The 25,968-nt window shown below is 45.6% G+C and overlaps 1 protein-coding gene and 1 long non-coding RNA gene across 3 annotated transcripts; one reads left to right on the top strand and one right to left on the bottom strand.

Annotated features, from left to right (window-relative positions):
• The first annotated feature begins 145 nt into the window (after positions 1-145).
• Positions 146-3,719, top strand: LOC114068599. The gene is made up of 2 exons (XR_003573625.1): positions 146-690; positions 2,392-3,719. It is a non-coding gene; the product is annotated as an uncharacterized LOC114068599 (long non-coding RNA).
• YBX3 (Y-box binding protein 3) lies at positions 3,516-20,737 on the bottom strand. Of its 2 annotated transcripts, none has more exons than XM_027904844.1 (9): positions 20,443-20,737; positions 16,676-16,739; positions 15,119-15,152; positions 10,804-10,893; positions 10,035-10,157; positions 7,383-7,480; positions 5,619-5,790; positions 4,430-4,530; positions 3,516-4,080 (listed from the first exon to the last, which is right to left on the bottom strand). In XM_027904844.1, exons 1-8 carry the CDS (start codon positions 20,720-20,722, stop codon positions 4,465-4,467), a joined length of 927 nt encoding a protein of 308 aa, XP_027760645.1. In that variant the 5' UTR covers positions 20,723-20,737; the 3' UTR covers positions 3,516-4,080; positions 4,430-4,464. The 2 variants fall into 2 exon arrangements, with proteins under 2 accessions (XP_027760645.1, XP_027760646.1); XM_027904845.1 differs by having other exon boundaries at positions 7,383-7,477.
• Positions 20,738-25,968: the final 5,231 nt, after the last annotated feature.

Raw genomic sequence — 25,968 nt, 5'->3', positions numbered from 1 at the left:
GCACACACCATTCCCATGCCTTCTGTGCCTGCGCCTTCCTGGAAGTTCACACTCGCTTCACCCTCAGGATAACTGGAATTCCTGGAGACCTGAGCAAACTGGGGGTGTGTAGTGGACCATCACAATGGTACTGCACCAGCCCACACCTTTCAAGGAAAACTGAGAAATCACTTACTTTTCCAAATGAAAAACAGGTGAAATTCTAGACTGGATGTAGGATTTGCTATCTAGGTGTTCAGTTCCAGAGTTTTATTCTTCAGGTAGCTCAGCTGTAGTTGTTCCATTTTGTTTCACTGGATTTTTAACCATTTCTTTGAACTGGTTTTCCCAGAAAGATTGTTTTTCTCAAATCCTCTGAAGGGTAGCAGGAAATAGTTAAGTGAAATTTTTTTACCATTATAGACTGCAGTGTGTGTGGGGGGATTGCTGCAGAAACCAAACCAGGTTATAAAACATGCTTTCCTCTATGTATCCCTACTGTGCAAATATTAAAAAAAAAGGACAAAAAATATTACTTTTTAAGTGGATTGAGAGCACCACCTCGTGGCTTGCAGCTGTACATGAATATTTTATTTGAGATGGATGTCAGAGCAACAAGTTTTAAGGAGGATCTTCCCTTGCATTCAAATCTGTCTCTTTTAACTAGAAAGGAAGCACCATGTAGCAAGTATCTCCACCTCCCTTGAAGAGGTAATGATTAAAATCACATCTAAATGATCTACCAAAAGTTTGCTGTCTGTATTTAAAAAAATTATCTCAGAAAGGCTCAAGAAGAGAACCCTTAGTAGCTGGTTTAGCTTTTTGCTTAAATTGTTTTGAAATTTCAGTGCAGCAGTTTTTCCTGAAACGGGATTTTACCCATGGATTGAGTTCTGCTGGTAACTAGAAAAATTCTCCTCGGAGAGTTTAACAGTGGCTAGAGAGGACACGTGGCATCTTCCCAGCTGTGGGAACAGGGAGAATTCCTATATTCCAGGACAAAGACAGGCATGTTGACATACTAGTTACACCAGGTTGGTTTAGTGACTGTTTGAGCTCACGTGCCAAATTTGGGATACATCCCACGGTTGTGGAACTGCTGGGATTTCACCCAGTTTTGTTGTACACACCAGCTCCACACTGCACAGAATATTTCAAAGGAAGAAGGGCAAGACTCAGAAGAAAACTGTTAACAGCACTCTCCAAATCATGGAGAAAAATATGAGTATTGTAAAATATAAGTGAAAATAACAACATCAACACAAGGAGCAGAAAGCACAGGACAGGGACCTCAAAATAAACTGGCTGTTACACATACACTGCACAAAGCATTTTTTGACTCACCACCAAACTGCTGTTACTTAGCACATTAAAACAGCACAAGTTTGACTCTAACCTGAGGTGCAGCTCCCGTTGAGTTGGGCTGACACTAATCCCTCATTTAGGGTTTTGTGGGGATCAACACATTTAACCAAATTTTTTTTTGAGAGCAGGTGGCTTTCCGTACTGCAGACACGTATTTTACAGCCCATTTTCCTTAAAATTCTTGATTAATTATATAAAGACCTTCATGGTCTTAGTAAACTCACAATTTACAAATCAGAACTGATAGCAAAGCCCTAAAGAAGGATGATGCATTTTGACATTAGTCAGGAAATAAATGAAGGTCCCAACTCGGTGACAAACTTTGTGGAGGTCTTTCCTATCACATCCTGAAACCTTAAGGTATTAAAGGTAATTATTCATCTCCTCAGCTGGTGGTATTAAGTCATCAGGATCGATTTTCTGCTCAGTGCAGCACAGTCAAGCTCTGGGACTTCAAATCAAATCACAGCAGGATTGCTCCACTATTGCAAACAGCACAAAAGAGGAAGCTTGAAGTGTAAAATGATTACAACATAGAAGTGGCTCCAAGTGGGTATAAAAGCATGTCAACTACCCTGCAAATTCAAAATCCACATAGCCAAATGTCTTTTTAAGAAACCAAACACAAACATCTGAAATTCTGCTCGTAAGTCTTGCTTAAGGTACAAAGGCCCCACAGTTGCCAAGAGAACCAAACCTCATTATTGAGCACCAGCTTCATTTTTTCTTTTCCTGCCAAATTCAAGTAACAAGAGCTCAAGTGGCCCAGTAAAGGAACACAAGACACCTAAACTGTAATTTCAATAAGTGCTTGAGTTAAGCCTGTATTTTCATAAGCAGGAATTCGGGGATGAGGTGGGTTATGTCAGTCACTTGCTCCTGTTTTATGCAGAGATTCTTCTTATTACAGAGGCAGGACAGAGATAACAAATAGAACTAGATTCCAGGACACTGCTTGCCTTTTCCCTGATTTCTCCTTTCATCAAATAACAATGACTAGTTAGGTACTTTTGTTAAACTAATTCCATCTGACCTACATTTTTGCAGAGATGAAGAAAACTCTCTTTGGCCTGTCAAATCGCACTTCAAGGGAAAAAAAACACCTACTTTTGAACACCCAAAGGCAGTTCAAGTAGTTTTTATGACAAATTCTTCAGCAGTGGCTCAGCACTAAAGAGTATCTTGCACCTCTTCGTTATGATGAAGTTTCCAACCTCTCCTCAATCTGCCTGAAATAAGGTTTAGTTCTGAACAAAACCTTTAACAGGGTGCAAGAAGAGGGAAACTAGAAGGGACAAGGACAAAGAGCCAGCCGTTTCTCCACTCTGATTTCGTCCTGCACGTGCACAGTTACAGCCTTGCTCAGACCAAGGGGTTTACATCCCGTGTGGTTCAATGAAGGCTGGACAAAGATTGCACAGCTAAGAACAGAAAGGGGTGTTTTAGGGAAACAAATACATTATCTGAGGTTTGGGCAACAGCAGCTGCAAGGCAGGAACGCGAGGAGTGCTGGAGTGGGGAGTGAAGGACACGAGATACGTGAAGAAATTCTGCAGCTGGAAGTGGACTGATAACACTTGCAATGCAGCAGAGTTTTAGGGTGGAACATCAGAAAAGCACAGACATTACTAGTAAGACAGCAAAGTACTTATCAACAGGAGATGGCACAGGTAGAGAGATTTTACTGGTTTCAAGTAAGGAAGAGGGGAGAGGCCATTAAATCCCACTGCCATCGTTCAGGGCAGAAGCCTGGATGAAGTGGCAGTTACTGGATGTGTGTCTGCCCCCAGCAGAGGAATCTCAAACCTTGGATCCTACTGTTTACACAACACGACAGCCCAGCAAAACAGATGAGGAAAAATATTCTGGGAACTCGCCTCACGTCCCCCAAACTCCTGCCACAAGATGGTGACAGGAAAATCCAAGTTTTAATGTCATGTGAGCCAGAAGAGCAGAGGGGACAGTGCAGGCTATAGTCCTCGTGGTGTAATTTCTTTGCAGAAGAAGCTGTTTTGGATTGAAGTGTGTCCACCTACCCATGCTCATGTATCACCCAGCACGGTTTTAGACACGTACCAAAGAGGCAGCTCCCTTCCACGTGGAAAAGGCTGAAGCAACAAAATAACGAATTATTTTAAAAGTAAAATTAAAACCCATACTCAAACAGGTTCTTTGAGTAATTGAAATCACTTTTATTTGTGAGGAACGTCACCCAATGCTGCACAGTTTCAAATAGATCTTAACAAGGAAAGCGGAAGTTTCTCCTCCCCACGTCCTGCAGTGACCAGGACTGGCACAGAAAAAAAACAACTCATCACACTTGGGAGGTTTAGCACCAGCATCCAATAAAAAAAAAAAAGCATTTTTTGTTTCAATTTTTAGTTCTTTGGTTGCCTTTTTTTCCCTTTTCAGTTTGATACCAAAAGAAAAAATTGAAAAATTGAAAAATTCCTTACTAGCAAAACAGTGAAATTCTAGGAAAAAAAAAAAAAAAACCCAAAAAACAAAAACTCCACAGTTGCTGTTGAAAACTAGGGAGGTTGTTCTTTCTGAACCTCGCTCTCTTTTTTTCTCTCATGCATCTCTCTTGTAGGCGTTCCCTGGATCTCAGCTGCTGGTAAATTTTTGTTTTCTTTTGCATTTCCGTAGGTCAAATCTTTGCTCTCGTCATCGCTGTTGACAATTTATTGCTTGTGTGTTTCTTTGGTGTTACTTTTGAGCTGTATTTTAGGACACCTGTTGAAGAGCCACATTAAAAAAATAAAAATGCAGTTTTAAGTTTCATTTTATCATTGAATAGGCAAGATGTCAGGTGAAAAGAGGGTTACAGCAGACAAGGATAAGGACAACTGGCCTATCCTGTCCATCATCAGGATCCCCTAAAATTATTAATCAGCAGCGGATGCTGTAACTATATAGACCAGACAGAGCTCCCTGAAAAAAAAATCAATTATAAAGCAAGTCTTACTTTGTGACAGACACAGAGAAGAGAGGAAGAAAAGCAGCAAACTGCTCTTGGTTTGGCTACAGAGCACTCTCAGAACTCTGCTTCAGCTGGGAAACAGCAACTATCCACATTCCTTACCTGAGGGGTGGTGAAGGTGCCTGGGGAGCCGGGCATTACTCAGCACCACTCTGCTCTGTCACTGGAGCAGGAGTTTCAGCAGGCGTTTCAGCTACCTTTGTCTGAGACACAATAAACCCTGATTAGAGGCAAAAACTGACCTCCAGACCCTGCCTCTACTCAGTGGTACAGTCAGCATTGCTCAGTTTTTTAAGTAATTAAGAAAAATGAATCCCCAGAAAATATTAAGTGTATTCCTTGTCATTTCTGTAATTTTTATTTTTGTGATCTTGTAAACTTTAGTGTATTTCTTTGTATTGAGGGAACACCTCAAGTAGACACAGAATGAGAAAATCTTTCCTCATCAAGGTAAAATCTGTGTTTGCAAACAGCTTCCTGAAATGATCCGGTCCCAGCAGTTCAGGAAATGGATCCAGAGCTTTCAAATCCATCTCTTATACTAAAGGCAGACTGAGGGTTTGAGGAAGCTGGAAAATACAACTGGTTTCTCTGCACTTCAAAAACAGTTGTTACAGCCTGACCCTACAGTGTGACCCCAATTAAGAACTCTCCAGAAGCAATCCCTATCCCACTGCCAGTTCCATTTAAGATAAGCTGCTCATTCTCCAAGAGGGTCAGCAGCAGGCAGGGAAATCAGCACTTCAGAGCTGGTCACCACTCACCCACAGCACACCAACAAAACACTTATTAAAAACTCATATTGGACAGAAGCTCTTGAGCACTGACCCCATCAGAACCTCAGTCTCTGCCACGTGGAATCATAAAATCACAGAATGGTTTGGGTTGGAAGGGCACCTTGAAGATCATCTCATTCCAATCCATGGCAGGGACACCTTCCACTATCCCGGGTTGCTCAGAGCCCCATCCAACCTGGCCTGGAACACTTCCAGGGATGGGGCAGCTACAGTTTCTCTGGGCAACCTGTGCCAGGGCCTCCCCACCCTCACTCACAGGGAAGAATTTTTTCCTAATATCCAACCAAAACCTACTCCCTGGCAGTTTGAACCCATTCCCCCACGTCCTGTCACCTTGGAAACAGTCTCACCCCATCTTTCCTCCAAGTTCCCTTCAGGTGGCCACAGTTGGGTCACTCCAGAGCCTTCTCTTCTCCAGGCTGCCCAACCCCGATTCTCCCAGCCTCTCCTCCCAGAAGAGCTGTCCCATCCCCCTGAGAGCCCTCTGGCCTCACCTCTTTGCCCTCCTGAGCCGGGGCGCTGGCGGGACGGGGCCGGCGCCGGTAGTTGTAGGGCCGGCGGTAGCCGCGGCGAAGGGGCTGCTGGCCCATGGCGTTGGCCTCGTGGTGGTTCTCCTTGTTCTCGGCCTCCCCGCTGGCTGGGGCAGGGCGTGGGCGAGGGGGCCCTCTGAGGAGTGGGGGAAAGGGGTGATAGGCATGAAAGGTTAAGCTACGGTAATTTTAGCCCAGCAAGGCCTTCCATAACCAATTTCCACCCTCAGACGATCTCCAGTGTGAGCAAACCATCCCTCTGGAGTTTGTCTGGCACAGAGCCAGAGAGGAAAGACAAGCAAGGTGGGTGTCTCTTCACTGCTGAATTTATATCAGTGTATCCTACAACAAAGATGTCACTATCCCATTTGGATCGCTGGCTTCTTGGAGAAGAAACAAGCCAGCAGTGGCCACAGAGGCCAATTCTGCCACGTTAGCCTTGGTGTGGCTGTATTCAACCATAATTAATGGTAGAACCCTTGGGAATCTCACTTCCCTCTGTAAGCCACTCCTGGGTCTTTGCCTGCCAGCCTCCCATTGGCTTCCTCGCTGGGGATTTCCTGAGCCAGATGCAGTTTGCCTTTCCAGAAACATCACAGTGGCGTTTTCTTTAGTTGTTTCACCAGTCTCCCCCTTTAAAAGCTGATGGAAGCTTTTAACATCATCAACACCCTGTGGCATGAAAAAGCTCCAGCAGTCTGCTGCTTGCCCAACACCCTAAGTCAGCAACCTGAGCATGAGTCAGCAGAGCACCAGTGCAGCAAAGGCAACATGGGCCCTGGGCTGCGCCCACAGAGAGATCTGAACAAACCAGATGGAATCTTGAATTCTAACCTTGGCTGTCCTACAGTTCAGTGAACCTCACTCTGTTTCTCAGCATGTCTCCCACTTCCTTCACCTGAAAGCTCCTCGTAGCATATTCTTTTATCAGAAGAACAAGCAAGAGCAATTGTGCCATCCTTTCCATACTGCTCATTATTCCAAGGACCTCTGCAATCCACCTTCATTTGTCTCTTCTCCCAGCCTGAGTCCTCAGTCATTTCACTCTTCTCACATTTGTTACTCTTCAATCATTCTGATGAGTTTTCTTATTATTCTGGAAGGTTTCCAGGCTCTTTAGCACCCCTTTTCTCCAAAGGCTCTAGAGAGGCTTAACTCCAATAATCCTGTTTGGTTACCTTCTCCTTTAGGAGTTTCTCAAGGAACCTAACATTCACATCTTGGCTGACAGCAATACCCTCCCCTAACCCAGGATATACTCCTATAGGAGATTACCTGCTCCCATGTCAGAGGTAGGACACAGCTTTAGGTTTACTGAATAGTGAGGTTTCCTCCATACCTACAAGTAGCACCAGGGCATAAAACCAAGCTTGTGTGACACACAGGACTGAGTTCCATGAGCATTAACTACTGTCTGCAGTCCACAAGAAATGTTACAGAGCACACCCTGCCCCAGCAGCGATACAGACCCTGCATCTCCCTTCAACTGCGAGAAGAAACGGGATACAAAGAATTCTTTGCCCTCCCTTGGCCAGTTATGTCTCTGAACAACACACAGGCACATTTAACAAGTTCTCCAGTTGTTTCCCTTATTCCTGGGGCTCACCTTTCTCCCAGGAATTTAAGTGCTTCTCACTGTGCCTACCACTTGCACAAGTGTCCCTGCACTTAGAAGGCTGTGTAGGAGACAGAAGGACCTGAATCTCGAGCAAAGGACACGGTACCAACCTGCGGTAGCGGGGCCGGTAGGTGGTAGGATTCCTGTGCACTTGCTGAAGTTGTCCTCCTTCTGTGACCCCATCCTTGATTTCTCCCTCAGCACCCTGCTACCAAAAGAAAAGAGTCAGTGAAAGATGAAGTGTTACCTTATTTGACAGGCAGTGCATTAACCACAGAGCCACCTGGATGCCAGTCCAAACCCAGTATATCAGTAGAGAAACACCAGCACCGGTAAAAAAGAAGCAGCAGGTTCTCAGAAGGCTTTAATTTGGGCAAAAAGGAGGGCAAAAGAAGAGCCAACAGTGCTGCCCCTGTTCCTCACAGGAACAGACTAAAAAACTACCTGATGATGCCTCCTCCCTGCCTGCCAAAAAAAAAAAAAAAAAAAAAGGCAGAGACCTCCACAGGTCTCCATCATATTTTGCTCTATTTTAACCCTGCACAGGCAAGGAACTTTGCTTTAGATCAAATAACATGATGATAAACATTTAAAAAGCTTGCAGTGCTGTAGGTCATAACAAGAAATCTTGGGGAATTAAATGAACCTCAGTGATCAACCCTGACAATCTTACATAAAATACCTTCCAAATGCATTAATAATTTCAAGCGCACTTTGAAGCTTTCTGCATTCTCATAAAGCAGAGACTTGGTCTAGAGGCAGGTGGAGTATTTCATGTGCTGAACTAGGAAACAGCTCGACCACCTATCCTCTACAATTTGACAGGGTCAGCTGCTGAGATCAATATACAAAATCTGACTTAAATTTAAAAAGCATCAGCCAGTCTAATTGTAGGGAGGAGCACTCAACATTTTTCATTAGCTAAAGCTCTCCCGCAGCCCTTGACAATCAGCATCACATTCACAGCTCTTTAAAAGGCACTACTGGATTTTGTTTTTCCATGTTTTTAATGGCACAGCCCAATTCCACTCCTCCCTGCAGAGGGCTGGGTTGGAATCTCAGTTACAAGACTCCACCTCCCATAGCGATGGAAAGAATGGGTAGACTTGATGAAGCATCACTCAAAAACACTGCAAACCTTTCCCTCTTCATCTTGAACTGAATATTGTTATATCGGTATTTTAAATTACTTTGGCTTAAACAATCAGCTGAAAACAGAATAGCAAACCAACTGGATTGCTTAGCCCAGAAGTCCTGATAATTTCCTGCACTTCTATGGCAGCACAAAAATTCAAGGAACACACCACATAAGTATCAGTGTCAATTGATCAGAAGTGAAGTATGGCTCCAGAATAAAAAAATTATGCTGTCACAACTCACTGAAACAGGTGTAATTCAACCAGAAAACAGAACCAGAGCTTGGAGGTCTTGTTTTACTACACGATAGTAAGTATGGGATTAATTTATTAGGAAAGTTTCTTAAAAACATCACCCCATGTCTAGCACAGGTGTTCACTCAATCTCCTCCACAGAAACCTTCCAACTCAGTCTGTACATTCAAACAAAACATCAGGTCATGCTAAAGGACAGGTTAAAAATCCTGAAGATTTTTTTAGCTACAGCAGGCCTGGCTACACTGAAACCTTTTCCTTCAGCTGTGCAGGAAGAGTAAATATACCTTCAGCAAACACAGCTCAGGAGTGCCCAAGAGCTGGGAACACTTCCTTAAGCAGAGAGGCACAACCTCCAATGCCCATGTTATTGGGGCTATCCTTGAATGAAACAGAACTAATTTTAACAGATAATATATCAAATCCAGAGGAGCAGTCCATGCACTGATGGCAAGACATGACTTTCAGAGGATGCTCAAGCCGAAGGAAGGACCAACAAACTTCATAAGCAATGGGAAACAACGACCACCCAAGGTTAATGTCCTTCTGTAAACTGTCATTTGGAAGCTTTTAAGGCCATAATTCTTCCAGAGTCACTGATCCCAAAGGAAGGGCAGTGTACGTTACATTATAAAATGAGATATGATTGCTAAAGACATCAGGCACAGGGCACACAACAGCTGAGGTCTGGTACCCACACCAAATCAGCCTGGGGACTCAGATACAAGCAAGCCAGAGGAAAACAGGGTGATAATCACAAGTTGTTCCCCTCGTGTACATCTTCAAGGACTGGGATCCTAGTGTGAGCTGCAAGCCAGGCTTTTAGCTGCACAAGTTTGCATTAGATAAGAGAACTAACTGCTAGAACTACAGTCACGGTCCTCATGCTTACTTCTTCCTCTGCAAAAACCTGCAGGGAAGATGCTGAGGAAGTCTTGCAAATGTAATGAACAGAGGTGCATAGCTGGTTTTAAGGGGAAAAAAAACCATTATCTTTACACTGAACACCTGTAGGCACAGGCCCATGAAGGGATGATATAGGGAGGTTTCAACCAGCTGGTCAAACTACTGCAATGCCATGCAGAAGTGACAAACCTCTAAAATAAATCCCATTTTCCAAATAAAACCCTCCAAGTTATGTTTATATATGGTTATGAGTTATATGTTTGCTTCAGGTAAAGGGCATGGTGAGCCACTTAGTTGTCTCAGCCTTTAAGTGTTTACTTTTCAAACCAACACCCAAGGAGATGCTTTTAACACCTCCTAGAAAAACACCACAAGGAAGGGCTACGAGAAACCAAAGAAAAGAAAGTATCGGTGTCAAGGATGTGCTGGAGGAACCGGGAATGTCACTAAAGGAACTGAACTCACGCTCCGGGGTGGCCCGCGGCGTCGGCCGAAGTAGCCCCGTCGGTAGCGGCGCCGGTCGGCGGCGTAGCGGCTGCCTTCCACGGGGACTCCATCCGGACCGGTGACATTGGCTGCCTCTGCACCCTGGGGGCACAGCACAGCACACAGTCAGCCAGGAGCTGGGAGAACAACCGCCAGCTACACACACCCAGGGAGAGGATGAAAACAGCAAAAGAGGTTTTTCGGCCCGAGTTACAAGCTACAGCGATTCCTTTCTCCCATGCAGCGCAAAGTATGGTTATTCCCAACCCCATAACTCATGACCGTAGCTCTTGGTTAAGATCCTATCAGGCCAAGTTTGGAGGAGGAAGCAACAAGTAAGTGATTAAAGACAAAAATAGGAAAACCTTGTAACCCTCAAAAAAACGTTCAAGAAAGTAGAAGTGTAAAGAACCTTGGAAGTTCTTACAGTTATTAAGCTACCAGACTCCAAACAAACTCTTCAGGGCAATATATGCCTCATTTAATGATTACTGGGCAGGCTGCAAGCTTTGAATGTTCTATCAGGTAAAAATTGCAGGTTTTAGAAGCACTGGGATGTAGTTGAAGTAGAGTTTTGACGCATATCTAGAAACACACCATTATCAGCCTTTAAAAATTAGCTCTGCCATAGAAAAGCTGTAGGAATACCACCTACCCGGGGATTAACACATTAGACAAAACCCCAGAGACACAGACAAGGTTCTGTGTCACTCCCCACTCTGTTGGGCCACCCTCCATAATCTCCCACCTTTTCTCCCTCGACCACATCAAATTCCACAGTCTCTCCATCACCAACACTGCGCAGGTACTTCCGGGGGTTGTTTTTCTTTATTGCCGTCTTTAGAGAGAGAAGATACAAAATAATTAATTTTTGTGCGTTACTTACCTTACAAATTCATAACCCCACAGATGAGGGAAGGGCAGCCTTTTTCTGCTACAGTCCCAACTCTACACACCAGATCAGTCACCACACCAAGACAGTTCAAACACACAGATGTCTCTCATTTCACAGTCCCACCAACACCAATCCAGTCAAGGTTTACTCTTTTCTCGCTATTTATGAGTTTATAAATCAGGATCCACTCTGTCCAGTGAGCTAAACATTCAAATCATTACAGTCCATACTGAGTGTTTCACCTCCTGCAAGCTACACCAAGGCAGCTCTAGCAGCAAGTGCGACCTGTGCCTTCTGTTATTAGGACACCTGTAGACCATTTAAGAGAAGAACCCCCCAAATAATAACATTATTATTACTAATAACACTTACTAATAATAACACTATCATTACAGCTATATTAAAATGCTGTAATACTACTAACAAGATGAGTTTGCATCAAAACCTCCTCAGGCTCATGGGGACACTCAAATCTCCTGGTGTGGTTTTCAGTCTGTCACCTACAGATGCCTTTTAGTCTGTGGAGTATTTCCTGGATTCCACAAAAGTAGGCAAGACAAGTCTACTTGCCTGCATCAGGTAAGGCTTCACCAACTGGGAGAGGCCAGGGGAGAAAAGGCATGTATTGTACCAACAAATTTAGTAGCCACTTTTAAAGTGAAGTTATGTTGGATTATTAAAGCCCAATTCACTTAAGAGTTTTCTGATCTGGGCATCTTTTATCAGCAGGAAGGAGGGAGGTGCAGAACCAGTAAACAGAAACACACGTGGAAATACAGGGCATAAATCCAGCTTAAGAAATGGGATGTAGGGCAGGAAGAGAAGAGAGTTGGCAGATCTGCAGTTCGAGGAAGACAGGCAGAATGAAGCTCAGAGGAGCTGTTGCCTGGGCATGGCAGAATATTCCTTCAGTCAACAACTGCCCCAAAATATTTCTCACTGAAGGAAAAAAATCCAATCAGCTTAAAGTTGATCTTGACTAGTTTAGGGAATGAATACAATCTCCTCTGTGTTTCAGGCAACAGGCCAGCTTGTCCTTCCAGCCACACCTATCCCTGTACCCTGCAGCATCCCTGCAGAGCTTCAGGAAGAATGTAAGAGTGTGCATATTGTCACTACCAAAGCAAAAACAACCCAAGAGGATGTTTGGGAGGGGGTGGGGGGGCATTTACACACAGAAACAGAACGAGCTGCTCAAGTGAATTCTTTGGGGAATTACTTTAGCAAGCAGGGACTCCCACCATTAGCTCAGACAACTTTGTTTGCTTTCTGCTGACCTTTTAGTGTAACTGCCCCATTTCTGAAAATCACACAGAGGTGTTTGCTTTTCCATAAACGTTATACTGAATAACCTGCTAACAGGAGACTGAGGCTGCTACACACTAGGCTGGGGCTTGTTTTATAAAAGCAATCAGGACAATTTCGAGTAAATCCTAGAATTCCAAGCACAAACTATGCGGCTTTCCTACTTAGAACTTCAGCTGCAGGTAAACACTGCTGAAATAAGCCTCTAACAAGCCTAAGCTCTAAGCTTGATGGAAGGACTTTTACTCTGTGTATCCAGAGGGGAGAAAGCACCATTCTCCCTGTTACTGTTTACCAGCACCCTGCAGGCTCCAGCTCCTCTGATTCAGAGGACAGATGTTTTATATTAACACAGACAGCACTCAACAACAAAGCCTTTCCTTTCCAAAGGGGACACTGATGAACAGGCAGCTACAAGAGTCTTCAGAGCCAGTTCAGGGGTTTGTTTGAGAGAGTTCTTCCCATGTGCTTAGACCAGCACATCCCATGCACATCCAGCACTGTCACAGCAATAGCCAAAGTTTGTCACAACAGGTACAGGTACACCAGGCTGTGCACGATCAACACAATCCAGTGAAGAGAAAGGAAGAGCCTTACAACAGAAGAGATTAACTCCTCCTCACTGCTTGTTGATTCAAACTGTACCTCGTTGAACTGGACTTCTCTGGCTACTGACACTTGGAATGGTGTTAACATTGCAAGGCACGCTCCACCCCGCCAGGACTGATTCCTGCTGCTCACACCACCTGTAGCTGGCTGACACAGGGCCCCAGACAGCACCTGGCATGAACCAAGCAAGAGTGAGCTGGTGAAGAACTGCCCTTCCCAAAAAAACACCGCTTGGGTCCCCAGCAAGACAAAGGGTTAACTCAAAGCAAGCCATGCATGCCCTAAAAAGAAAAGCATTTTAATCTGTACTAGGTTTATAAATAGCATCCAATAGGCAGACACCAAGCATTAACCCCCATTCCAATCATGAGATCGGCCTGTTCCCTCCCCACGCGGATGCAGGCTGGGAGGAGGCTGGATCCATTCAACTAGGTCAGCCTTATTCTGAAGGGATTAGGATGTAATCCAGCCCCTCCCGGCCGGCGCGGGGAGGAGGGGCAGAGCCGGAGCAGGATGTTTGCTCACAGCATGGATTTGCCTCCCTCGCCGCCGGTCGGCCCAAGCAGCAGCAGGGCCCGGGCTCCAGGACAAGCTCTGCTGAGGAACATGCCGCTGCAGAAACATCCACTCTGCCGTGCTCAGCCCACCCCAAGAGGGTTGGTCGGGTGCAGGCCTGCACAGGACGTGGTATTTCTGAAGCAAAGCCAGTTTTGCTCTGTGTTCACTCCCAGAGGACTCAGCCCCAGGAGATGGGAAGCACCCGCCTCCATCCCCCCTCCACACACACCCACCAGGTTGCATTTAGGGAATAGCCCCTATAGGTGAAGGAGACCAAACAGCACAGGAGACAGCTGTGTGGGTCTGTCTGGGTCTCTGCAGGCAGCTTTCCCAAGCAGAACACTGACCCATGTCATCTCTGTTGTCGGCACAACAGCCATTTTCCAGGACATCCTCTCACCCTCTCACAGAGACCTCATTTGTCTTCAAGGCAGTTGTGGAGTGCTGCCTATCCAGAACATGGTTCTGCTACTAGAACTCTTCCCCCCCTCTGGACACACTCCCATCCTCTGATGTTTTAACATGCTCAAAGCACAGGTCCTTTAAGAAAGGGAAGTGACCATTAAAAACCAGTACATGCATTGACAGCTCTTGCTCTCAAGTCCACCAGCTGAACCAGGAGTGTGCACTGTGCACACTTCCCAACACCACCTTCACTCATTGTGGGCACTAGACTTACTCTCTCCCAGCTTTTGCAGTTTCAGTCTATACCCTATGACCCAGAGAAACAGTTATCACAGGCTACTTAGTCATGAAGCCACTGGAACCAAACCAACTCTCAGGGTTGACTCAACTAACTATATATGCACATATCCTCATCCTCTGTGAGCAGCCCTGAGCACAAGTTTCTTGGTTGCATTTGATGGAAATACTGTCACTTATGCCACGGAGAAAGTTCATGCTCTTAAGGATCACATGAGCCTGCAGACATTTTATGTGGGACCAGCTACAGGGGCATTACTTCATTTTCTGGTGAATGATGCAAATGATGCACAACCAGATCTAAGGCAATAATCAGTTTACACCAGCATGGAGACAGCATCCTCTGTCTTGCCATCATTCGCCTGCAACCTGAGAGTCCCGGGATAAACTTAGAACAGCTCAAGGAAAGTGAACCAATGACAAGCCTCTGGGCCACCTCTCTCCGCCTGGGCACACTTGGCACCCAGCCTTCCTCCTCTTCTTCCCGGGAGCAGCTGCCTCGTGCACAACAGCTGATGGCAACGCTGGCTGGTCAACAGCCAGACTAGATCACTTTCTCCCCAATACCAGGGAGGGCAGACAGAACAAACCTGCAGATGAGGAAGGTAGGGAGGAACAAAAGACACAAAGAGTGCGAGGAAATAGGGGGAAAGAGAGACAACATGCAGCAAGGTGTTTACAAATAGAGGAGGAGACAACCAAACAAAATACAAAGCACACCAGAAAACCCTCCAAGCACCTTTAGTGCTCAAATTGGAGCAGACAAAAAGAAAGCATGAAGGGTTAGAATAACTCTTCAGTTACACTCCAGAGAGAAGGAAAGGAAAACATGACCTAATGTTTCTCCATGAAAATTCAAACACACACATTCATTCAAGGTATCTGCAGTAAATACTCTAAAGAGAAGCTAGGACAAGGTTGGGTGGCTGTGGCAGGAGCTGCATTAGGAACCTACCACAGTACACATCTCTAAGCACAATTACTGCTGTCTTACCTGATGAACAAACACATCTTCTTTGGTATCATTTCTGTGAAAAGAAAACAAGAAGTCCTATGAGTTTAGGCTAAGAGACTTAAATAGAAATTCCTGGCTTTACAAGTGAAACCCTCCTTCTCTCAGTCTGTAGCACATGCCCTGAATTCCATACATTCTGTCTTAAGTCTGGGCTACCAAAACCCTGCTCTGAACTTGCAGGGTCATATGCTTGAGAGCAGGAAGGACTCCCCAGCCTGCAAAAGCATGAGGGGACAGGGGGAGGTTCTCTGCAACCTTCTGGCAAACATTCAATGTTTTGGTTTTGCGCAGGGCACAGTTAATGACTGGACTGCTTGTTTTTCACTGTTCTAATTCCCCCAAAAACACTTGCACGGGGACTGCAACCTGAGCTGTTACCCCAGAGGTCAAACAAGACTATCAGCAGGACTGGTCACAGCTGTTAACAGAGATCTCCTTTCAGTGAAACTCAAAGCAACCGTGCACAAGAGGTGTTAGGAGAGTCCACGGGAGCAGGACCCAGACACAGATTAGGCCAGACAGTTCAGGCCTCCACGTGCAAAACATGAAGATAAGTCTGAGACCTTGATTCTGTATTCCCATACAACGAGGGAGAGCCTAAACCGTGCCATCTGTTCATTCCCTCTCTGCAAACACAACGGGCGGGTCAAAGAGCTTGGGAAGATAAATCCCAAACTTGTTGTGCTGGATTGAAGCGATTCCAGACTTCAGGAAGGCAGCTAACAAGTTCTCACACTATAACCAGCTGAAGGCTCTGCACTCAACTGCTATAAAAGATTTTAAGAGTCTTTTAAGGTCTTCTCCCCCCTTGCTGCACTCCCCCAAATCTACCTGATGTTAAACAGCTCAGGGATTTGCAGAATGAAATAACTTGCCAGGTGTGTCTTTTGCAAGAGCTCAGCGTGCAGGGGTTTCATTCTTCATAAAGCACACGAGACATTTAAGCCCCTCAAGGCCACAGATATTCCAGCCTTGAAAGCCAGAGTTTCCTCCAGGAACTTGGAAGCAAGGCTCCTGGGCACCTAGGGTTGGTTGCAGGGTGATCAGTATTAGCTACAGCTATGTGGATTATCACTGCCATCCAGAGCTTTGCTCGTGTTCAGAGAAGGGAAGAAAAGAATTTCTGTGAAAGCCAGGCCTGGAATATCTTCAGTGAGGTGCTATCAGATCATCTCAGTGTGTATCCACAGGAGGTATATTCATCAGTTAACACTTAAACTTTACCCAGAAGTATTTCCCTTTATCCTCCTGTTTGGAAAACAGCCAGGCAGTCAGGAAAGATTATGCAGCTCATTAAAGGTGTAGTACGAGCAAACATGAAAAACAGGTAACAAATCTGTAATGAGTTTGACCCTTTCTGTTTTCTCCCTTTGATTGGGGGGGTGGGGTTTTTAAGAAAAAAAAAGTTTGTCGAGTGCCTGGCCAAAGCTGCCCATCAACTGCACGAAGCTGGGACTCAGGTCCCCAGGTCCTTGCTGCAATTACTAATGCATGGCATCTTATCTGCACCACGAGTCTATCACAATTTAAACATACCTGTTGATAAAGCCGTATCCATTTCTGACATTGAACCACTTGACTGTGCCAAGAACTTTCGTGGCTGGAAAGAAAAAGTTAAAGAATTTAATCTAAAGCATAAGAAAGTACAACAATGTTACAAAAATACTTTTATACTTGCATAGGAACTCACCACCAGACCTATTCTGTTCTCTTAACAAAGCGTACCTTCATCTCCCAGCTCAGTTTATACTAATGCAGTAGCAAGATACAGTGGTTTAACAGGCTGTTCTTCAGCCTAGAGTTTAACACGCAGCACAAAGCTCTATTTCCAGAACTGGCCGTGCATCCCTTCTCTTTTTGTATTTCTTATCCCAGAAATGGGCAGCAAGGCTGACAATCTCACTGACATTTATCAGTTCTCTTTAGCTCAGTAGCCAGACATGAAACACAGCTGAAGAAAGCTGTTTAAAAGTGCTTGCTTTCACTGGGAGCTACCCTTCTTTCTTCCCTGGAAACCAGAACTGGACAAAGCAGCAGCATCCAATACTGTCTCTCAAGTGGAAAGGCAGCACATCCCTGGTTTGGCCCAGCTCCTTCTTGCATTGCCAGCATCACTAACAAAATAAGACACCAAAAGACTTTTTTTAATATTCCTGCTTCCAGCGATCTGTGATTCCTGCTTCTAGAGACCAGCTACAGCTAGTCAGCAACAAACTGTCCAACTTGATGTTCCCTGACTTCCAGGATCAAGACGAGCTCCTGTCTCAACACTGAAACAGCATCTGCTCAGAAGCCATTCTGCAGTGTCTTATAGGATCTGGCAAAACCTGTTCCTCCAACTTATAGGAATGTGTGGGAGGAACTCAGCAGTGATGGAGGCAGTTCAACCCCTCCTTCCCTCTCAGCAACTGGGTGGACACCACAAACTTGTACTTTTCAGACCTCTGCTAAAAGAAGAGGTTTGGCCTCTACAGTTTAAGAGCTGTTGGTTGTTAACACAGCTTGAGCACAAATATCTAAGCAATCTACGTAGCACTTATTTGGAAAGGATCTCATCATCTACAGATGACTGCTTGCTAAAAACCTTATACCTACGTTTTGGGGATGGCAGGAACTTAAGAGACAATTAAAGGGAAAACAAGTCTAGAGAATCTCCAGTTCAGAAGTCCAAGCCATTCTGCTGGAGGCAAGAACTCACTGTAAATTGTCACCTTCATCCTCTCTATGCCTGCATTCTTCCCTAAACGCCCAGACCAGATGACAGAGCCAGCCAGACCTTTAGTCCCACAAAGACTGGCCATTCTCATACACCCTTCTGAACACAGACCTCAAAATGAGAATGTTTTACCAGCAGCCCATTGCAGTACTGCTGCTGTTATTACTTCTAACAACAGGCCTCTTCTCATCCCATTTTTAGAAGTGAAGTTTTCAGTCTCCTTTAATACTTTTTTTTTTGCAGAAAAATGTTCTTAATTAGAAGAAGCAAAGTCACGCTAAGACTGAGACATCACCCAGAAAAAAGGGCTCTGCCCAGCACAACATATATTCCCAAGAATTCTTGTTTACAGAGATAAGGAACGTCTAAGTTTCACTGCCTAACACTGGCTCAGTAACAATCTTCAGCATCAGTATTTTTAGGGACATCACTACATACAGATGCTTTCTGCTACCACAAAGGCTTTGGCTACAAGAGCTCACTGCACTGACACAAGAGGAGGAGGGGGGAAGCACAGAAACAGGTGCCAATGGCAGGTTTTAGCTGCTTTAAGAAACAGTGCTAATACCACTGATTCCCTCAACATCATCCTTTCCGTCCCCTGCAGAACAGCTTTTGAATCTGTCGGCCTATTTCAATCAGATTAGGAAGAGGAGGAGAAGCTCAGGAAGCATGGCAAAACCCCTCCGAGGAGTCAGGGAGCTGAGGGAACGAGGGGCGGTTATAACTCCCTTTTGGGCGCTCAGTGTTTCAGAGCAACTTTCGCACAAGTTGCCAGAAAGCAGGGGTGAGTACTGGGGGAAATGCTACTCCCTACAGACATCAGTCTTACAGCCTTCCCTAAGTGTCATCGCGGGGCCAAAGAACCTCAGACGGCAGCACGACTCCGAACATCCACGTGGCCATGGCACAGTCACTGGAAAGCCTGAGCTGTCCCAACAGGGAAGTCTCGGGCAAGGAGGAGAACAAGCCCAGAGGAAAACACAAGCAAGGAGTTAAAGTGATGAGTCAGAGAAGGGGGTTGATGTGATGTGATGACGTCCGTCCCACCAGTGACAGCCCACATATTGCTACAAGATGCCGTACTCTGAAGCTATCAGAGGAAACAATCATCAGCCACTCCCACCCGTGACAAAATAGCCTTTTAACAAGGAAAGCCAAAGCTTCCTGTGACCAGCAGAACAGAAGTTGAGTAACCCTTATCCCTGTTCCTAGAAGTCAGACATTTGGACGCCCTGGGCATTTGCTTTTAAGGAGACCTTTGCAAAAGACTTAAGTGAACATAATTACACGACCATTAACAGGGACATTTGAGGTGGGCTTTAAGGCAAGGCCATTTCAATTAGCACTATCAGTGATCATTTTACCCACGATTCCTACTAAAAAGCTCGGTAGCAATAGGGCCATTGTGCAAAACCATCCCCATAGTGGTTTTCATTTTCCTGCTAGTCCAGGAGAAGCATTTGTGCCTTCACTTCTTCACCACCACCCCCCCCCGCCTTCTTCTACAACCAATAGCAACTAACGGACAAGACAAAAACATTACCAAAAATGAAACAAGCCGTGTTAAGGCAACAAGCAGCCATGGATGTGCCGATTATTGTGTGCTAATTACTGATAAATCAGGTAACGGGGGAAATCACACAGACAGTGCCTCCAACCTCTGTTTCGCCAGAATTCTTCCTACCTCCACTCCAGAGAAACCCTTTACCTGTCTCCTCTCTCTGATGCAGGAAGACTTCAGCCTTTCCCTTCAGAATAGAAGGTGCTGTCACTCTTTAGTGAGGTCTGCGACTATTACTCAGCTTCAACTTTGCTTTTAACAGCCTCTAGGAGTTACACAGTTACAAACAGCAGATCCCTATTTCCACAGATTCAAGCCTTGTCCTTTTCAACAGGTTGATCTTACTTAATCACAAGTTTCAAAAAAAACCCAAAACACCACAGTTGCTGTGCACTGGGCTTGAGAGACGGCAACATGGAATTTTCACAGAACATGCCGAGCTGGAAGGGACCCACAGGGAGCATCAAGCCCAACCCTTAGCCCTGCACAGGACCATCCCCAAGAGGCACACCATGTGCCCGAGGGTGTCATCCAAAGGCTTCTTTAACTCTCTCGGCCTTGGTGCTGTGACCACTGCCCTGGGGAGCCTGGGGTTTTTTCTGGCCTCTTTACTGAGAGTAAAGTAGAAGCTAGAAAAAAAAAGGAGAAAAGAAAAAAATGGGGAAAAAAAAAAGGAAAACACACACACACACACACAAAAGGCAAACTCCCAGAAAAGCTTTAAACAAGGAAACCCCACTAAACCTAGAAGCACTGTTTAAAACAGCGTTCCTTATGGACAGAAAAGTTGTGCCAGGACCTCAGAACTACCGAGAGGCGCACACATCGTTCCGCAGCAGCCCCTTCCAGGCGGGGCAGCGCCGGCAGGTGCCGGGCAGCGGCTCCCTGGGGCTGTCCCTCCCTCCCTCGCTGTCCCGTCCCGGCCGCCGCCGAGCCCCGGCGCTCCGGCCCGTGCGGGGGAGGCACGGCCGCCTTCCCAACCCCCCCCGCCCGTCCCACAGGTGCGCCGGAGCTCGCACTCACCCAGCACTTTCTTCTCCGTCTCGGCCGCGGCCGTTGTGGCGGGGGCGGCGGCGGCGGCGGCAGCGCCGGGGGCCGCCTCGCCCACAGCCGCGCCCGGCGCGGCGGCGCTGCCGGGGCTCTTGGCACCGCCGTCCGGGGCGGCGGGCGCGGCGGTGGCGGCGGCGGTGGTGGTGGTGGCGGCGGCGGTGCTGGTGGTGGTGCTGGCGGCGGCCGCGGTGCTGGTGGTGGTGGTGGTGGCGGCGGCCGTGCTGGCAGCGCTGGTCTCCGCCGCCTCGCTCATGGTGCCGGCTGGGCGGTGGCGGCGCGTGTGGCTCGGGCCGCGCTGGGTCTTACTGGCCCCAAAATGGCCCCGCCGAAGTTTTAACACAGTCAGCGAGGGCCGGGCCGGCACGCGCGCCGCCTCATTAGCATTTAAAGGGGCCGCGCCGGCGGCGTGAGGGGAGCGGGGCCGCTCCCGCCGCGGGGTGTCCCGACACGGCACTGCCTGTCCCGACACGGCACCACACCGCACCACACCCAATGTCTCGACAACCGCACCACATGTCCGGACACGACACCAAACTGCGTGTCCCTAACAGGGCACCACACAGCATGTCCTGGACACGACACGCGTCCCGACACGGCACCAACACGGCATGTCTCGGACACGATACGACACGACATGACACGACACGACACGACACGACACGGCATGCCCTGCTCCGCGCTGGTGCAGCCCCGCCCTGAGCACTGTGTGCGGTTTCGGTCACCGCGATGTCAGACATGTCACAGAACATGCCGAGCTGGGAGGGACCCACAGGGATCATCCAGTCCAACCCTCAGCCCTGCACAGGAACATCCCCAAGAGTCACACCCTGTGCCCCAGAGGATCATCCAAAACCTCCTGCAGCTCTGGCAGCCTTGGTGCTGTGCCCACTGCCCTGGGGAGCCTGTTCAGTGCCAACCACCCTCTGGGGGAAGAACCTTTCCCTGAGATCCAACCTGACCCTGCCCTGACACAGCTCCAGCCATTCCCTGGGATCTTGTCCCTGGTCCCCCCAGAGCAGAACTCAGTCCTGCCCCTCTTTAGGAACCTGAAACTGCAGTGAGGTCTCCCCTCTGTCTCCTCTTCTCCAGCTGAACACACCAAGTGCCCTCAGTGTCCTCACACGGCTTCAAATCAAGGCCCTTCCCCATCCTGGCTGCCCTCGGGCACACGGTGTGACTCCTGGGAATGGTCCTGTGCAGGGCCAGGAGTGGGGCTGATGATCTGTGTGGGTCGCTCCCAGCTCGGCATGTTCTGTGACTGTGTGTGTGATCACAGCCCCATGTGTGCCCCTTGACATCCACACCCTCTTGGAGTGCTGGAAATGAGATAACTTCTCTAATTTTTTTAATGGTCTTAGTTAACCTTTCGATTGGTTGTTTTGATTAATCATAATTAGGCCTCACATCACTTTTAGCCAGCGTGTAGCAAAAGAAGTTGTCATAAACTACTTTTGTGAGAACATAGCTAGGGAAAAGTTGTAAAACTGTTAGGTTTTGTTACAGTTAACCTGGATGTGCTCCAACAAACAAAGCCCAGGAGAGAAAGATGTATGGATGAAGCTGGACATGTGGAACTCAGGACTTATGGACTACCAGGAAACAGCAGATAAGGACAAAGACTGACAAAAGCTCAGTGTTTGTGTCGGAAAAAGATACTAAAAAGACTAAAGATATGAGCTAATTAGCATAAGCAATGAGAGACTGAGAACCAAAAGTGGATAGAATACTAATGAATGAAAGGGAATTACATAATTTAGAACCGATGGTCATTAATTTCTTTGTCAGAAATGTATAAGTAGGTGAAAAAGTGATGTACTGGTGCCTGCATGGAGGCAGGATTTTTGTCAGCCACATCCACACCCAGCACTGTAAATCAAGTTATGCCTTGCTTTCTGAAACTGGAAAGACAGTGTTAGAGAGTTTTATTTATCCCAAGGATTTCTAAGGCATTTGGAAACAATTTTTACTCTCTTTTGCAGCTTACACACACCCCATCCTTATTGCACATTCTCCCCCATATCACTATTTTTATTTACCTCTGCTGGTGTCCATCCTTTCCCACCAGATGGAATTCAGGGGTGTTTTCCACCCAGACAGGCTTCACTGCTCCCAGTTCTATTACTTAAAGCAATTTCTACAGCCCAGAAATTATTTCTTTTAGGGTTCTCCTCATGCAATCCCACTGTACACGCAAGAAACAAAACACACTTTTTGCCCCATAGATTTTAATCATCCTCCACTGATGTTCATTTCATTACTTTGTATAATTTTCGATTTTCAGGGTACATGAAAATTTGGAAGAGGATGGTCTTTCAAGTGAGTTTTGAGAGGAAGGCTTGTTTTGTTAAGTCAAACGCACAGTCAAGACACTGACGTGCACTTGACACGTCAGATTTATTTTCAGTGAAGTTGTTAGTTAATTTTTTTTCCTCGAGTTAATTTTAAAGTTTACTGAAAAACCCATTCAACAACAACAAAATAAAACGCAGCACACAAGCTGTGGCAACGTACTGGGATAGAAAATTGGCAGTGACATCTGCCAGCTCCCCCTCAGCACTTGTGGATGCATCCCATCAAGGCCTATGCATGTCCAACTTTTCTGAGTATTCCTTGGCTGGATCCTCTTCCACCAAGGCTGTTGTGGTCCAGGAACCCCCCAATTTATCCGTGTGGTTTTTTCCTGCCTCCCTGCTTGTCAGGACGGGCAGCTCTTGAGGTTGCAGGAGGTGCTGCTGAACCAAAACTCATTCAACAAAACATAGCAAAGCTGCAAAGTTCAACAAGGAAAAGTTAGGAAATACCAGGAATTAGGTTACTTGTAAACTCGAAGCTCAGCCTCCTTAAGTGCAGGGATAATTATATATTTCTTGATGAGACCATCACGTATTCCTCTTCCCACAGGATCCTGCCTTTTTTTCCTTCAGCGAACGAGCTGGTTTTCAATAGTCCCTTTCATCCTCCTCGTTTGATGTGCACTTATTGAATGCATATTATATAACCCTCAGATTAGGTGCAGAATTATTCATCCCCTTCTTTCTTCAGAATGCTGTGTGGGGCTCTTACCATTCTGTATCCATGATGAGTGCATTTTATCCAGCACCAAGAGACAGCTGGGATTATCATCTCTGTTCTGGAAAGGGGAACAGAGGCAAAAAGGGATTAACGCCACCGTTCTCGAGCATCTATTGATTATGTGTGGCTGCCTTGAACACACATGCATTTCTTTTCCAGGGAACTTGCTGTTTTCACAGGTTGGGTGGGACAGGAGATGCCTGCCTGAGGCTGGGACATGTGGCGTGGAATTTGTTAGATGGGGCCGTTTTATGTCCTATTTTATTGCAGATCCCGAGTCAGAGGAGATGCCTTGTGGAAAAACCAGCGAGTTCAAGGCAGCCACCCATAAGCAGCAGATACCTGAAAACAGCAGCACTAACGCTGAAAAGGTCTTGAAATGTGCTGCTTAAAGCTCAGATACCAAAAGACAGCTCAGAAAAGCCAAAATTCATCATTGTTCCAGATATTTCCTTATTTTTAAACCAACCCTGGTGAATCTGGAGTGCTGGGAACTGGCAAAAGGATCCCACAAGAGTTCTAAACCAGATAAGTGAAGTTTATTTGATGATTTATGGATAGAAATATAATAATATATTATAATAATATTAATATAATATATCCATATTATTATTATTAATAATAATATGGATAGAAATATAATAATATTTCTTCCATAAGGAAGAAAGGTTCTGTTTTCTGAATTTACCTTCCCCTGAAAAAAGAGAGCCAGTTCCTATTAAAGCAAGTCCCATTCCCCTGTTCTACACAGCTAAAATTTTCCTTAATTCTTCCCAGGAATTTCTGAACCCACAGGAGCATCATCACATGCAGAAATAAAACCCTTTTTTCTTTTTTTGCACATAACTCAACACGATACACCTGTGCTGAAAAGCTAACAGAGAATCAAAAATATTTAAAATGGGAAGGAAAACAAACCTTCCAAGGCCAGTAAAAATTACTCTTTTATCCAAACTTGTAGCTCTTACATGGAGTACACCAAAGGTATTTTATTCAAGGTCCAATGATGAGGTCATTCAGCCAAGAGTCAGTAGATGGCAGTAAAAGATGAGGAATAAGGAAGATTTAATCTGTGATTTTTATTTTTTTTAAAAACATGTCGCAGGGGAAGGGACGGTTGGTATAATTAATGCAATTAAAATGCATTAAAAAGTGGAAATATAAATAACAAAACGCCCAGTTGGCATTGGAAGCAGCTGGACATTTTTCACCCAAAAATGGCTTCTGACACGTGGAAAACTAATTCAAAGTTCTTCAAAACCTAAGGCTTTTTCAGCAGGTAAAACTTTCCAAAGAAAACCCTTCCAATGAAAATAGAAGCATTAATTCCACCGAAACGTTTTCTCGGGGGAAAGCTGTTTAATCACAAGCTACGTGTAACACTTAGTGGAAAGGGCATCCTCAGCTGAGTCACCAGCAACCACAAAGACTCCTGGATTTTATATTCTGGGCCTGTCCCTGCTGAGAGTGAGAGATCCCTCGTGTCACCACCCCTAGAAGGGTTTAAATTAAACCAACTTCACACACACTGTGTGAGACTGAGCTTCATTTAATGGCTTATATCCCAGAGGGATGTGTGTTCTCTGAAGAGACTTCAGCAAAATTCTTTGGTAAACCCCAATTAGATCCAATTTATCCTTGCAATATCACTTCAGTTTGCAGTACATAACTAAAGTACATACTTGCTAAAATTTTGAAACAATAAATAGACAATTAATATAAAATATTTGATTACATCTGTGGTTGAGGCAAGACAATCACAGTTCTTCAAGGTGTCATCTGGGGAACTTACCATCAAAATAAGTCAAAATAAGTCAAAATAAGTCAAACTTCTCTGAAGCTGGTGAAGTCTATAACATGACTAACACAGAATTATAAAGCATTAAATGTGATGCTGTTTGATGAGTAGAACAGAAAAAAAAACACTTTGGTTTTTTTTTTTTTTTTTGCTTTTCCTTAAATTCCCACTCATCTGATCGCCTTCAAACCAATCGGCCATGAGCTTTTAACAAGCTGAATCGAACAACCCAAACGTGATTTCTGTGTATGAAGAGAACTGTTCTCAAAGTTACTTCAGCACCTCAGATCTGGGCCAGATTAAAAGGGATTTACGGCACAGCCTCAGTGAGCTGCAAAGCTCAAACTCTCCAGTGAACAGTGCCAGGTAGCTTGAGGACTATCAGCACTTTTATATGTACAAAATACACCCTATTTAATAACTGTAATATGCTTGTTGAGTCATCAGGCAACTCTGTGTCAGGTAACACCTGAAGACACACCAAAGACCTCACGAAAAGCTACTTCTTGTGCTGTACAAAGTGAAGCAAACTCAGATCAAATTACGGGCGTTAATTTTAAGACAGTTATTCCGTTTCAACACACTGTAATACACAAATTAAATGACATATTTATTGAAAAGGGAATGAT

The sequence above is a fragment of the Empidonax traillii genome, unplaced genomic scaffold (assembly GCF_003031625.1).
Source record: "Empidonax traillii isolate 1590-97213 ecotype Southwest subspecies unplaced genomic scaffold, ASM303162v1 scaffold1099:size633499, whole genome shotgun sequence".
Classification (NCBI taxonomy): Eukaryota; Metazoa; Chordata; class Aves; order Passeriformes; family Tyrannidae; genus Empidonax; species Empidonax traillii.
Note: the sequence above shows the minus strand (reverse complement) of the source record. Positions and strands in the feature narration are given on the sequence as shown.